The 15,763-nt window shown below is 34.4% G+C and overlaps 1 protein-coding gene across 3 annotated transcripts; it reads right to left on the bottom strand.

Moving 5' to 3' along the window:
* Positions 1-1,408: 1,408 nt before the first annotated feature.
* LOC144959721 (uncharacterized) lies at positions 1,409-15,647 on the bottom strand. Of its 3 annotated transcripts, XM_078892399.1 has the most exons (10): positions 14,929-14,978; positions 13,957-14,063; positions 12,679-12,777; positions 10,757-10,909; positions 9,302-9,413; positions 8,452-8,512; positions 7,089-7,201; positions 5,993-6,030; positions 5,227-5,380; positions 1,409-3,602 (listed from the first exon to the last, which is right to left on the bottom strand). In XM_078892399.1, the coding sequence occupies exons 3-10, from the start codon at positions 12,763-12,765 to the stop codon at positions 3,406-3,408; spliced, it is 915 nt and encodes a 304-aa protein (XP_078748525.1). In that variant the 5' UTR covers positions 12,766-12,777; positions 13,957-14,063; positions 14,929-14,978; the 3' UTR covers positions 1,409-3,405. The 3 variants fall into 3 exon arrangements, with proteins under 3 accessions (XP_078748525.1, XP_078748526.1, XP_078748524.1); XM_078892400.1 differs by lacking the exons at positions 13,957-14,063; positions 14,929-14,978 and adding an exon at positions 15,629-15,647; XM_078892398.1 differs by lacking the exon at positions 13,957-14,063 and having other exon boundaries at positions 14,929-15,032.
* Between the last annotated feature and the right edge of the window lie 116 nt (positions 15,648-15,763).

Here is a 15,763-nt window from a genome sequence, read left to right as displayed (position 1 = left end):
TCGTCTGCGTAGTCTATATCTTCTAGAATGGATGTTAGTGTCCAGCAAATGGACTCTGTGTAGACTGTCAAAAGCTTTTTCAAAATCAACAAAAATGGTGTAGAGGGGGCTGTTCCATTCAATGCTTTGCTCCAGGATTTATAATCAAGGTAGCAATGTGGTCATTACAAGACTTCCCTTTTCTGAACCCTGCTTGCTCTTTTCTTAGAATGTTTTCAATGTAAGGTGAGAGTCTTTTCAGAATTCTATTGAAAATTTTGTTTATTACGGACAGGAGTGTGATTCTGCGCCAGTTAGCACAATTTCCAAGGTCTCCATTTTTGGCTATTTTATGGATAATTCCTTTCTGCCAATCCTCTGGTATTTCTTCCTTTTCCCAAATGTTGGTGAACAATTTACTGAGAATTTTGGACATTTCTTTGAGGGGGGAAGGGATGATTTAAGCATTTACACACTGATTCTGTCAATACCTGGGCCGACTTGTCACAGGTAATCTATATTAATGCTATGCATTAAGTTACACCCGCCAGACATATATAACGTACACACAGAACAACGTGTAACCTTAAACGTTCATTAATAAAATTTGATGAGAACTACTCACAAATAGGGCTGGCTAAAAACAATAACAAAGAGTAAAGTTTGTTATTTGTTTTTGTTGTTTTCAAGGGTTTTACGGCGCTTGCAACACATTTAGGTCATATCAGCGCCAGTAAAAGTAAAAAGGAAAGAAAATGGGATAGTAAAAAGTTCTTGAATTACAATTAAGGTACCCAAGAAAAGGTAAGATAAAGGGGAATTAGTTAAAATAGGAACAGATGTAGATTCCAAGAGCACACTATCAAAGTACTTGGTTTGAGATCACTAAATGTCTCATCCAGATACAAGCACAGGTCCCCGCCAAGAGGAACACACTCAATTGTTTACAAATCATATGTAAAAGGGAAAAAAATACAGTGCATAACAGAGATGATTTACAAGACAAAAAAATATCATGTCCCAAAACCTTAACTATACATTCGACTGTTTCCCTCCCTGCCAGTGTATCTGGCCACGACTAGGACAGAACCAAGTCATCTCATTCCAAGACAAAGACAGAAAGCATGTTGGAAAACAGATATAGGAGGATAGAAGACGCGGTATGTGCCTCCCTGCCCACTATGGGAGGTCAGGAACCCCACCCAGAGTGTAAAGTTTAAACATATATCAAATTCTTAGTAAAATCACATTCACTTCCCTATGGACGTGGGGCAAAAATAATTTAATTTCCCAAATCTGGGCCTAAATTTAAATAAATCTGTATACACCGATTAAATCTGGCAGGTCCAGTTTCATCTTAACCACCTCAAAAAGTCCACTATGGGATGATCATTGGATCCCAGAATAACCGAAAAACAAAAGAAAAGTTTTTATTATAAAAATTGTATTTATTTGGATTTCTCTTAGACTTGCATAGGTCTTTTTTTCTTTTCATATAATAAACATTAAACATTGATCATTTATGTAAAAACAGTTCATAAAATAAAAACTGCAATTAAAAATTGGAAAAAAATATTTCATAATTAAAACATTTGGATAATACTTGGTTGTCATAAAAAAGGCATTAAGTCATATCTCTCTCTCCTCTATCCCATACAGTCCCTTTCTCAAAAATTCAACTCAGGCGCCATAATGTAAGTGAAATATGATATAGTATATATCATAGGAAAGCTTTTTCTTTCATACTCGAAACACTCAACAACACACACACACATCCATTTTACTCCTTGTAATCAACGTTACACAATAAATTTAACAAAGTGATTATTTGGGCAATGCAAAAATTTTAACCCATGAGAGAACAGCTTTGGTCAGTTCTGCTTTCCAGTCTGGTCATTTTTTTGTTTGTTTGTTTGTTGCTTTAGGTCTCTTCCAACACAATTGAGGTTATATGAGAGACCGCTGAAACAAAAAAACAAGCAATCTAACAAAAATAGTACAAATGTAAATCAAAATCATAACCTAAAGATATCATAAGCTAAATTATAAATAACCAAGAACAAACAGGCAGAAGATTTACAGGAAAAAAAAATCCCCTGTCAAAAATACAATCACAAACCAAAGAAGCAGGATAGGCTAGTAAAGAGAAGAAGAAACGACATCACTATCGGATCGTACACCCATGCGAACATCATAGGTAAATGATTCAAGGGTGATGCTCCCATCCAACCACCCGCCCAGTCTGGTCATTACTAAAACACACCAAAGTAGGGTAACTTAAAATTAAAATCAAAGAGCAACACTGAATGTTGGCTTTAATAATAAAATTACTTGCAACTGACATTTAAAACCTTAAGAAAAGTGTCATTCAAGATTTAAAAAATAAAAATGATTGAATGGTATGGTTAAAAACTGCCATTGCTGTGGTGTAGTCGTTAAGCTTGTAGACTAAAATTTGTCACCGAGATTAGACAAACCGGGTTTAATCTTTTTTCTTTTGTAATTTTATTATCATCAGGATTTATATTTTCTTCTATTTAATCCCTATTATTACATAGCCCAGAGAATTGTGGGCCTATCTTTCTGCATTGCCTAAAAAAATCTTAGGCTATTTGGCCAACATTGCCCCAAAATCCTGTGGCAAGCAATAAAAAAAAATAATTTTTAACTGAGGATAATGCATATAAAATTACTTAATTACAGACAGCTGCCATCTACGCTGATTTATATTTTTTAATGGACTTTTTAAAAGTACAAATATATTCAATGCATTGTAAAATGATTATAAGTAAATAAGTGTAAATTTGGCATGAAAATACTCTCATTCTGACACATGAGGTGGAAAATTGTTGATAAAGCGAACTGAAGGATGCTGCCTTAGAAGTTTGTACAGTGGCATTTTAACTAAACAAGCTTTGGTTTAACAACATATGAGATTCAATAAGTATTATATAAATCCCACTTTTCTTTTTTAAAAAAATTTATTAACAAATTCAGCAGGTATAATGGCACTTTGCATTCAACACAACCTTCGACACAAGGAGATTTGACTCCAAATTTTGCTGACCTGTTATCAGTTTCAAATTTTGAACGTAGATAAATATAACAACTTCAATGAGGAACAAAATGCTTAACATGAAATATTTAAGGCTCAAAATCTTCCCCAGCTCGCAAAAAATATTTTAAAAATTCAATAATTAGTTCAGAATACAGAAAGTCGGGAGAAGTCCTTATCACATAAGACTTCTCTTTCTAGATTGAGTTATGTATTGCTGTTTTTATGTTTCTTTTTGATTTGCAGAAGGGTTTTGAACCTTAAATATATATTTAAGGTTCAAAATATATACATATATCTTTTTTTTTAAAGCTGTTATATTCATATTTGTTCAATAATTTTTACAGGCCACGTTTCTGGCGGCTTAGTATTCATTTATCAGTTTCATTGTGAACTTGTTCAGAAGGGATTGATTTTAAAATTGTAGGAGAAACGGGATCAACAGTTGATTGGTCCAAAATCTGCCATGGGGGAGGAGCCTGGTCTGGTAGACGTTTCAATGCAAACTTCCACACTCCAAAGCCAGAGAGACCTTGTGAAAACCAGCATTTCTCAACACTGTAAAGACCTGAAAAATAATGCAAGAACGACAAAAACAAAACACCTTTTTAGTTTACGTCTAAATGTTTAAGAATAACAGCATGCACAGTGAAACCTCCCTTCCAATCCCTGTTTTTGCCAATAATCTATTCATTACACAGCTGCCTGGCCAAACATTGCCAAAATAATGAAAATGGCAGAATGTTAAAGTTTTTTTTATGCTATCAATAAGACAATGACAAGCAGAATGCACACTTATTTATGCAGACCAGCCACAGGTAAATCTGAATTTGAAGAAGAAAAATCTTTTTCAACCCTAGATCCATAAGTTTTATTATTATACCACTTTCGTTTTGGGGAAAATCAGATTTTACTAAAGCATAATTGCATAAACATTATTAGGTGTCTCTATTGTAAAAAAAAAAGAATAGGAGTTCAACAATTTTTCTTTCTCTGGCATGCATCTGATTTTACTAAAAATAGATTTTGACTCCTAAACAGTATCCTGATAATTTTTAAAGTTCAAATTGTTAAATTTGAGAACCAATCAATGTAAAAAAGAATATTTTAAAATAAGAAATCATATAGGTGAGGTCATTGGAAGGATATAATAAAAAGATTCTCAAACTCCTGCATTTGAAAATTCGAAATCTTTCCTAATGCGTATTTCCAATGTTGCACAGTGGCATTGGGAACTTGTATGAAATCTCACCTGCAGGAGTTCAGGAATCTTATATTGTTATTCTTATAAATAATCACATTTAAATTCCTTAGAATTGGATTGGTATAATGTAGTACAACTTGCCACAAATCCATTCTGAAGTAATCATAAAGATAACATTTTTAAAATCATTTCTCTTCCAAGATTTTAGTTCAAAATCCAAATCTAGTGAGAAAACCCAAACTTTACCTAATTTAGACCCCCAAAAATGTGTATATTATATTAAATATATAAATAGCAGATCTGCAATGAATTTCAAAAAAAAAGAAAGAAAAGGGTTATCTATATGTACTTGTATGTATAAACATTTTGCATTACCATTTCCAATTTCAAAGCTATTGACATTTGATGTGAAAAGAAAAATACATCGCTCCACCAAAAAGAAAGAAATACATTTGTGACATTTCTGATTAAAAATATAATTATGGTCTGTGATTGTTATGGATTAAAAAAAAAAAAGAAAAAAAGAAAAGATTATGCATAGTTCCTTGTACTGTACGGACATTTCATTTAGCCTTTCTACTTCCCACACTATTAACATTTGACAAAGATAAGTGCTTCAATCCTACCTCGAAAGAAATAAATAAACTTGGTTGTGATAATTCAGTATGATTAAGAATACAAATTATTAATAAAGAATACAAATTATTAATAAAGTAAGTGCAAATAACTTTTTAAAGTAACATCAGCTTCAGAGCTTTTTAATTTCTTTTTTTTTTTTGTTTTGGCATAAACATTCATCTCTGAAATGATTTGTGGAAGAGATTAAGCGCCACTTTGGCTTACTGTAAAATCAATGCCTTGTGAGCAAGAGTGAGGTGGCTATGAGTTGCAAAGCTAAAAACATACTACTATGCCACAAATTACCTTTGAATTCAATGTTTTCAGATTCTCAGCTTCTGCTTATTATATTATAAGGATGAAAACGTACCATCATATCGGTAGTCATCCTCAGGGGCAAAAGGACTTCTAAGTTTGTAACCTCTGATAACTCTAACAGGATTGCCGGTCTCAACATTCCTGCTCAAAGCCAAATTTCCACGAGTTAAAGTCTGATCTTTGGACTGAGGAGCCATGCGAAGGTTCTGGGGTACAAAGTTTTGAAAATAAATATAAATATTATGTAATTATGGTTGACAGAATCATCATGTTCAATAATAATAAAAATCTATACCACATCCAACCCTCAATGGACAGAAGGCTCTGAGCTCACTCAACGTGCTTCACATTCACATAAGGTTATTTTTATTACGGACAAGAGGACTATCCCATTTTATGAAAAGGTTTTCCCAAAGACACTTGGATGATATATTAAAAATAATACCTTTTATTCTAATATAACTTTTAAAAATATTTTTCAAAGTAAAAGTGTTAACATAAAACACTGCAATTGTGTGCTGAGTAAAATTTGGCGAGGAGATCTCTTTTTCATTTTACGCCTCAGTTAGTAACGAGAGAAGGTGAACAAAGAACTTTTTCAAAGGACTCGACTATGCACAGCAGGATTCAAACCTGGGACCTACAGGTCCAAAGGTAAAACTGAAAGACGTTGCCATTGAGTCCATGTAATAGATGAAAAGACAAATCATTTCATTGAGCAATGATTGTTGATCAAAAAAATAATTTAACAAAACCAACAAGAGGAGCTGAGCTGTCTCTGAACAACTGATTCCACTGATTTTATAAAAGTGACAAACCTTAGGCTTTGATTTGGTGCCCTTCAGATCACGACCACCTGTAGGAAGAAGACAATACTAATAATAATACAATCAAACAAGTATTCATCAAACATGTAATTAGTGACCTCTCTTTCATTGTAATTTCCCCCCTCTGTGATTCTCACAATATAATTTCTGGATTTGATGATATATTTTGTCTGCTGCAAAAGCAATGAATTGTTACGAGTAATGAGTATAGCAAAAGCAGACAATTAAATAGGGGTTTGGAGCACTTAAAATCTCTAAAAATTGATTGATTATTTTGTACTTTTGAAGTTTTGGCTTTGAAAATTTGGTTTTAATTGTATGTTCTCATATTGAGCAATGTAATCCAGTATTTGATATAAAATTCCTTTTTAATTGATTTTTAGCAGCTTGATGTTTCATTTGAGAAAGCCTGGGATGGAAATTGCCTTCTTGCATGCAATTCAAATAAATAAATGTCTACAACAACTGTTGAATTTATATATTAAAAAAAAACCTGTTGATTAACATCTTTTAGAATTTTGTCATGAATCATGTAAGAACATCTATTTATGTTTTTCTAAACCCGACATTGATCATCATAAATTTCAATTTTAATAATTTTTCCAATTCTTGATAATTAAGTAACAATATTGTTATCATGTCAAGTATTTTTGTGTATACAAAAACTAAATCCTAAACAAAAAGTTTGTAAAATTCGAAATAGCGAAGGTCCTAACACTGCTCCTGAAGGTACCCTTGCTCTTATGAGTATGTAATTTTATTCTGTTTCTTTAGCAACTAATGTTTAGATCTTAAATAAAAGAGAATATTATGTTTATTTTATAATTGCTGGGGTAATGTAAGGCGCTGTTTGAGTAAGTTGTATTGCAGCAATTAATTTCGATTTAACCCAGATTTCTCTTCCAAGAACTTGCAAATAGTAGTTTTGAAAATTAAAAATAAAAAGAGAGAAAAATGAGAGAGAGAGAGAGAGAGAGAGAGAGAGAGAGAGAGAGAGAGAGAGAGAGAGAGAGAGAGAGAGAGAGAGAGAGAGAGAGAGAGAGAGAGAGAGAATGAAAAAGAGAGAGAGAGCAAATTGTAATCTCACCTTCCCCTGTGTAAGTGAAACACTCTCCAAGGTCAATGTCATCCTCGTAACCCCCGGACAAGGCGATAGAATAGGCACCACCCTCACTACCATGTATACCGGCCACTGTTGGTCTGTCAAATATATTTAAAAAATATAATACTATTAAGGTTGTACAGCCACATGTTCTTTAGACCTTAGGGACCGGGGTTCTCTCTCTCTCTCTCTCTCTGTCCCTCTATCCTTTTCATCTATCTTAACAATAGGGCTGTCTCTGTCTGTTTATCTATCCATACATTTAAAAGGACCCTCGCCTCAATCATTAACCAATGCAGCAGGACTATGAAATAATAGCATGAGATGAGTATCAAAATGCACAAACACACACACACACGCATGTACACGCTGGCACTCAGATCACTGTTACATGCCGACTTTGTGACCTCACAATGCCCAGACATTTTAATGGTCAGCATGCACATGTGATCAGCTTTTGAGCAATTAGAAATTTTCATTTGCAAGGTTGTTAGGGGAAAACATAAGCTTGTTTACAGTTTTTAAAGTTCAGTATTGGTTAAACCATGAAACTGTGGAATCAATCATGATAAAGACATGCCCTTTGTTGCGATGTCTTACATCCTATTGGTGGAGGAAAGGACTCCGTCTTGGTATGGATCTTTCCATTGAAATAATCTAACCATTTTTCTTCATAAAGACTATAATTTATTTGGTCTAAAGTTTGTCGAATGAAATTTAATTTTGCTTACAACACTTTTAGGTCATTTCAACATGGATACTTATAAACACTCAAGAAAAAGTAAGACAGAAAGACAAAAGGCACTAATTCACACAGGGAACAGCGGACGGAAAATCTAATGATCAATCTACCTGTGTGCCTTGTCTTCGACCAATCAAAAAGTCCCAACAAGACTGCTTTTCATTTTATTTTTTTAAAGGGTTTTACGGCACTTGCAACAAATTAAGGTTATATCAGCGCCAGTAAATAGGGAGAAAATGGGATAGTAAAAAGTTCTAGAATTAAAATTAAAGCACCCAAGAAAAGGTAAGACAAAGGGGACCGGTTCAAATAGGAAACAGATTTAGATTCCAAGAGCACACTATCAATTCAGCAGCAATCTACTTATCTGTCTAATCCAGTCTCACCTTAAATTGTTTCATTGTTCAAACTGAATTACTATAACCTAAAAACCAGCCCCCCCCCCCCCACCAACCCCATAAAAGTATTGAACAAATAACTGCATTAAGGCTTCACGACTACTAGATTTTAGTTGTGTTTACAGCAGATTTACTCATAGTAAATTTTATGATTTACTGGCAAGAAGAAGTTTGTGTATTGATTTTTAAAAAAAATGAAAAATCTTACCTATGAACACCATCCCGACAACACTCCATTCTCGTTGGCCATGTTGTACCAACTTCAATACCTGAGAAAAAAAAGTGTTTGGGAAAAGCTTTTGAAGATTTTTGGTGGGTGTAAGTAATGTATCAGAAACAAGAACGAATTCTTGCTCTATGGGCTGGAGGCTTCTGATGGACAACATACTTTGATATGAAAGTCATTTTTTTCTTCTTCAATAATTACATTATCTGATGTGTACATTGATATTCTGAACAGCTCTTTACAACGAGAGAAATTAAAAAATGATTATTATTACAATCGTCATCATTATCAACTGCATGGGTGCAAGTAGGTTAGAGCAATATATTTTTTTATTTTTGTCCCTAAAAATATTTTTTGTAAACCAAACAAAGGATCTGGAATTGGTAAAAAGTCGGAAATAAATTAAAATCAATTTTAAAAAGCTGGAAATATTGCACCAATGCAACTATAGGCCATCACCTCCTCCCCCCCCCCCCCCCCCCCCCTCTCGCACAAAAAAACAAAAACAAAAAAAACCCCCAAGCAAAACAACATTTTTAAAAGGATTCTTATTGATGCCATGCATTTATGGGAAATACTCATACATAACATCTGGATATAATGCACCAACACAAAAAACTATGTGTAACCTTGAACGTTTATCGTCTGACTGATATAATTTAGTGAGAACTACTCATAAAAATGGCTGGCTAAAATATGACAAAGAGCTGAGTGACATCAATTTCACTCCTTCTATAGTGATAAGTATATAATAGGATCAGTTCTAAAATAATTCCAATATTGGTTCTGATGTCTTTGACAAAATGAAAAAAAAATATCAATGAAGCCATACCAGGAACAGCTCCGTAGAAATTGGGTCTGTTAGGCGTAACTTTGGGGACAACATTTTCTTCATCTCCATCTCTTGAATCATCTGGCAAATAGTCTGGATCAGACCCTGCATCCTGAAGAATTTAAAAAGTAGACAAATAAAATTGCAACTAATAATGGTAATATTAATAATAATAATAATAATGATAAAACGACAGAATTTTGACAGCTCAATTCTACTCAAAATTTCATCATCCAGTGCTATGCCCAACCAACAAAGCAGACCAAACGGATAAAGATTAGTTCTATGACCAACTTCAGAACACAATCAATCAGGTACATAAGAGAGACATCGTCATAGTAATGGCAGACCTGCCAACCTTCCCAGAATGAAAAGTGTATTCTATGATCCTAAAAAGCAAAAAAGTCTATTTTGTCCGAACATGTGATGGAAAAAAGTGCACACTATACACAAATTTATAAAAAAGACAAAACCACACGAAAATCATAATAAACTCTAACCTTCAGTATTCACAGAAATCTCTAGTACTTACAAAATTATTATCTGGTTTATTGAGAAACTAAACTAAATGAGCATTTCAAATTAGTATAAGGCTCAGAAATTACAATATCAAAGGATATTGCTTTTGAAACACCCAAATAAATGACCAAAAGGCCTAAATCATGTTTGTAATATTGTTGATAGTGTCATGGGAAGAGGTGGTGGTTGTTGTAGCTATGGTGCTCAAGTGATTGTGGTGATGATGATGAAGCTGTGATGGTAGTAGAAGTGATGATGTTTGTTTTATGTTTTCAAGGGTTTTACGGCGCTTACAACACATTAAGGTCATATCAGCGTCAGTAAAAAGGAAGAAAATGGGATAGTAAAAAGTGCTAGAATTACAATTAAAGCACAAAAGAAAAGGTGAGACAAAGGGGAATTGGTTCAAATTGGGAACGGATGTAGATTCCAAGAGCACACCGCCAAAGTACTGAGTTTGAGATCACCTAAAAGTTTCATCCAGACACAAGCACAGGCCCCAACTAAGAGGAATACACTCAAATGTTTGCCAATCATATAATATAGTATGTAAACTAAACGTAATACAATGCATAACAGAGAGATAATTTACAAGGAAACAAATATCATCTCCCAAAACTATAACTATACATTTGACTGTTTCCATCCCAGCCAAGGAACTCCGGCAAGGATCTGGACAAAACTAAGTAATCTCATTCCAAGACAATGACAGGAAACAATTGGAAAACAGTTATGGGGGGATAGAAGACACAGCATGTACCTCCCTGCCCACTTTGGGAGGTCAGGATCCCCACCCAGGAAGTGATGATGATGTTGTTTGTGGCAATGACAATGTTGTGAAGGTCGCTGTAGTTGTGGCCATGGCATGGTGGTGGTGGTGATGATGATGTTAATGTTTCAACATTCTCACATCAAATATTAAACCATTTTTATTACCTTCCCTTGAAGTCGTGCAGATTTTCTCTTCAATCCAAAAATAGAACCTCCATCATTAATATCTGCAAAATAAGAAGCTGGACGCTTTCTGGCTTTTTCCAATTTAGGTGTTCTCTTATGTCCCTGTTTCACAATTCCTGGAATTCTCTTGAACTGTTGGAATACATTGGGAAATTATACACATATAAAAAGTTGAATAACATGCACATTTATAAATATAGCAAAGTTACAATGGTTGACATGGTCAATAAGCTTTACAATACCAATTCTTAATTTCTGCCACCCCCCCCCCCCCCCCCCCAGCCATATATGCAACCAAAACCTATTTCAAACAGCCTGATCTTTTTTTTTTATTAGCATTTTTCTGTTTCTCATTTGTTTGTAAAAGGCTTTCTCTGCGCAAAAAATAACAGAGCATAAAAACCTAACCTCCTGGCAGCAGTATAGTTTCTTATTGTTGGTTTAGTATTTTTAGGGGTTTTACAGCACTTGCAACACGATTAGGTCATTTCAGAGGGGGGACTGGTTAAAAAATAGAACAGAAAATTCTACAAGTAAGCAATTATTTACCATTATGCCTATTTTGATATAATGTAATGTAAAAGTCCCATCTGAGCACCAACAAAGGATTCCGCTACGAAGGATACACTTGAATGATGACATATTCAACATTAGGACTGTAGAAGCATATGACAGAGAGATGATTTACCGAGAAAAAAATATCATTTCTCTTCCAAACCAAAAAAGAAAATAAAATAAAAAAGATATACATTTGATTGTCTCCATCCCAGTTAGGGATCCCAACAAGGACCTGGAAAATCAAATCAGATATGGGGGGAAAGATAACACAGCAATAGTGACCTTCCCACCTACCATGGGAGGTCAAAAGATCACATCCAGATAGTTTCTTATCTTGTGGCACTGTCAAGCAATATTGAGCACGATCAGTGGCTGAATAGGTTACTGTAGTAATAGGTATTGTCACCAGTGTGTGGAACACTTTACAAATATTACCCCACTTGCCTATGATACCTGGCTATACTATAACTATAAGCACTGACATATAATGTGAGAGAGTTAGTACAAAAGGACGAGCCTCAACAAGCATCTCATATTTCATGAAATGGATTCTATTCACACTGTCTCAGGATTAAATACAGCATTTTGAATATATGTAAACTTAAAAAAAAAAAAAACAACAAATAAATAAAATTCCCTTTATTCATCCCATAGGGGAAATTTGACTCTAGGGTCTATTCCAAAGGAAGACTGGAACAACCCAGGCATCAGCCGCAGTGCAGCGCCGCAGATTGAGCTAGGGCGAGGTGACTTGCTCAAGGCCACATAGTGCAGCGACGGGTGATCGAACTCGGCACCTTTCGGGTACAAAGCAAAGACCGTACCGCTGAGCTATGCTGCCCCCTTGGAGAAGCGCATGTATTCTAAGTTATTAGGTAGTAGAAGTCCTTCAGAGCCATTGGGCCCATAGAGCAGGAGTTTACCCCTATACCATGATATGGACAATGGCAATTGCTAGCTACCCTTTATATGGGATGCTGGTCTCCCATATAGAACTTTCCAACAGATCTAACAAACCTAGTTAACCAATTGCTGCTGAGTGGTCAGAAAAAAATTCTTCACCCAGGACAGATCATCATCCCCACGCGTGTGAAGCAAGTGCTCGACCAACTGCGATGTTGAGACCCTCAAAAGTTTTTGAGTTTTAAATGAAAATAAATATCTCAGTAAGAGGAAACATAACAAAATACTTGACATTGAATGTTTTGGGCTAAAAACTCTTTTTCATTCAACAACAAAAATAAAGAACAATTGCTCACATAACTCATGTGAGTACTAAAGCACTTGCCAAACAGAAACTGGCTAAATATATAATTTTTAAAAATCAAATTTATGGAGATTACCGGATCCAAAAGTCCAAATGATGCAAGTATTTTACGATTGTCTTCAATATTCTTGTTCCGAATAGCCTCATAGTCAAAACCACTCATTTTGAAATTGAACTGGCAAATAAATTAAGAAATTGGAAAATATTATCATGTATATTTATTAAGTCTTCATTCTTTGTAGCATCCACTTAAAAGTGCTCTCTAGCACTTTACAATTAAGTCAAATGCACAACCACCTACACAGGTCCACACATGTATATTTAAAAAACAACAATCATAAAATGCACTATAAAATAATTCAGTCTTTAGATGCTTCTTAAATGTTAGAACACAAGGAGCAGATTTTGTTCTAAAACTAAAACTAAGAGTTCCACATATGTGGAGCTGTACAGTTAAAAGCTTTTGGGTGAAAATCATTAATGCAGTTTATTTCTTTCATAAAAAAGAGATTCTGATGATCTTAAGACATGACTAGATGTATAGATATGACTGGGTATATATATATATATATATATATATATATATATATATATATATATATATATATATAAGGTCTTGTAAGTAAGAAGGACCTACATTAGTTGAACATTTATAGAGTATAAATATATAAAAGAATTTTATACTCTATTCGGTTGTGAACAAGGGGCCAGTGAAGGTCATGCAGAGTAGAAGTAATGTGTTCTCTTGAATTTTTTTAAGAGTAACAAGTCTGACTGCCTTATTTTGTATCTTCTGCAATCCATCGATAGAATACTTGGGGCAACCAGACAAAAAAGAAGATACTAATAATTTCGTATAATCAATATCCAGCATGGATCTTACACTGGCGATTCTCTATAAATAAAACTATTTTGAATAATTTTAGAAATATGAATTTGAATATTAATATTACTGTCAAAAGAATCAACAAGATTTCAGAGACTGTTTCTATATAAGCATTAATTTACAACATACAATATTAATATGGGTAGTCGATATTACTGTAGATAAAAAAGGCCCTAAGATTGATCCTTGTGGAATGCCAAAAGATAAAGGAATAGTATCAGAGACATGTTTGCGATTTATGCTGACAAACTACCCCCTAACATTCAGATAAGAATAAAAACCAATTTAAAACTGCCAATGCTCTCGAGTTATCAACAAAGATATGAACTGTAATCTAAATTACCTAGATTATGAAAAACATCAATTTCTAAACTAAAAATAATTCAATTAAAAACAACATAAAAATAAAATAAAATAGACACAGAAAAAACATGAGTTTTTGTAAAATGCAATCGATCAAAAACTGACCTATATTTATATGTGTAGATCAAGAGTGTCCGAGAGAGGTGATTTTGAGAAAATTAAAATAAAAGTGCCGATGCTGCCAGGGCACTTTTGTAAAGGCTTGGTCCCTGCTGAATGGAGTAATTCCAAAGTTTTGAAGTATCGCTTTCTTTGTCACAAAAAGGGAATTAATAGGCCACAAAAAAGTGTTTTAAGTCGGTCAGGGTGGACTACTAATCGTTTATGAAATGATAAAATATTATGTCTTTATTTCATATTCCATGCTTTCCTTCTCTATGCTAATTTATATATTGCTAGTCTTGTACTTGTAGCAATATCAAGTGGTCTGTAACTGGATGGGTGATAGTGATTGTAGAAAATTCTGGTCCCTATATCATTTCCCTGGTTTAGACATTTTACACACATTACCCCACTCGACTCGGGTGACGGACTACCTGGCTTTTGGCAGTGAAGAATATTGCAAGTGTTGGTACAAAAAGGATGCCTCACAGGCAACTAGTACTGTATGAATATGACATGAAAATATGGTTCCATGTGGACTGCTGGGGAAATAAATGAAACAATAAGTGTAAGGCGCGTTGAGTTGAGCATGGTAAATTGGACCTATTATTTTGCCAACATCTTTAGAAATTGGTCCTGGGGGGGGGGGGCAAGGTTTTGAAGTAGGCTGTCATTGTCATTTTTCTTCAGCAACGAAAAACTTCTGGCTAGCAAAACATTGGTGAAATAACTCTGCTCGACAGGGACCACATCTTTACGAAAGGGCTTCTGGCAGCGTGAACAGACAGTATGTAATGTAAGACCTCAGCCTCAATGCCTTCTGGCTCTGGGCTACTGTTGACTGAATTTAGCAAGTTTTCTGCTTTTGGTCTTCAACTCCAACCTGTCATGTTGCCGATTAGACCTACACATTGGAAATAATGTCGTTAATTATGCCAAAAGAGGTTAAGAATAAAATAAGATCGAAATCTTTACCAGTGAACCAATACTTTTGGAATGTTATGAATTTACTAGAGTTAGCCTAGCTGCTAGCTCGGCCTTTCCAACGTCCAACGCCACATAGGTACTTATTTCCCGCCAGTGGATCAAAAAGTAGGAACGAATGCCTACCCTACCGGGTTGCCAGATTATTTTTCAACAAAATGCCAGGGGAAGACTCAAAAAATGCCAAAACACTCGCCAAAGTCTGTTGACTCCCCCCCCCACTAAGAAAACTACTCACTTTTGATAGACAATTTACTATCATATCCTGGTGGCTTGCGTGTTTTCCTTTTTTTTTTTTTTTTTTTTTTTTTTTTTTGAATTATACTAAATTTCCTGTTGGGGTAATTTTTTACCTACTGACTACTAAGTGGAGTGCTAAACCACTACACCACGGTTGGATCTTAAGAATGAAAAAGAAATACATTAACATGAAAGGTAAATACGTAAACAGTTAAATAATTATTGACAATTACGAAAACTTACTGTTTCGTGTTTCTTATGATGTTTTTTGTTGAATCTGGTTCAAGTGCAGAGTAAAGGTGTCATTTGAAGTATAATATACAAGAAAAGAAAATGCCAAATGAAAATGCCAAATGCCAAATGATTTTTCTAATGCCAAACGGTTTTCAAAAATGCCAGATTTTTGGAATCTGGCATTTAAAATGCCAAACTGGCAACCCTGCTACCCTACCTCGGTCAGTTCACGATGATCAGTCTCTGATTCTCGCTTCTACTTCTAATCTGTATTTTCAAGCAATCTGGGTAATGTATGGATATAACTACATGATATCAATTTCTCAAGGGGCAGCGCAGAAAAATGACAATC

This window comes from Berghia stephanieae, chromosome 14 (assembly GCF_034508935.2).
Source record: "Berghia stephanieae isolate SIO BIC M18660-M18661 chromosome 14, UCSD_Bste_1.3, whole genome shotgun sequence".
NCBI lineage: Eukaryota > Metazoa > Mollusca > Gastropoda > Nudibranchia > Aeolidiidae > Berghia > Berghia stephanieae.
The sequence above is the reverse complement of the archived record's forward strand: the minus strand, read 5'-3'. Positions and strand labels throughout refer to the sequence as shown.

Excerpts from the sequence above, each read along its gene's own strand:
- LOC144959721 (XM_078892400.1), bottom strand. The coding sequence starts at position 12,765 with ATGAGTGGTTTTGACTATGAGGCTATTCGGAACAAGAATATTGAAGAC. Across the intron at positions 10,910-12,678 it reads CATTTGGACTTTTGGATCCG|TTCAAGAGAATTCCAGGAAT; the intron begins GTAATCTCCATA and ends GTATTCCAACAG. Across the intron at positions 6,031-7,088 it reads TTTCACTTACACAGGGGAAG|GTGGTCGTGATCTGAAGGGC; the intron begins GTGAGATTACAA and ends TTCTTCCTACAG.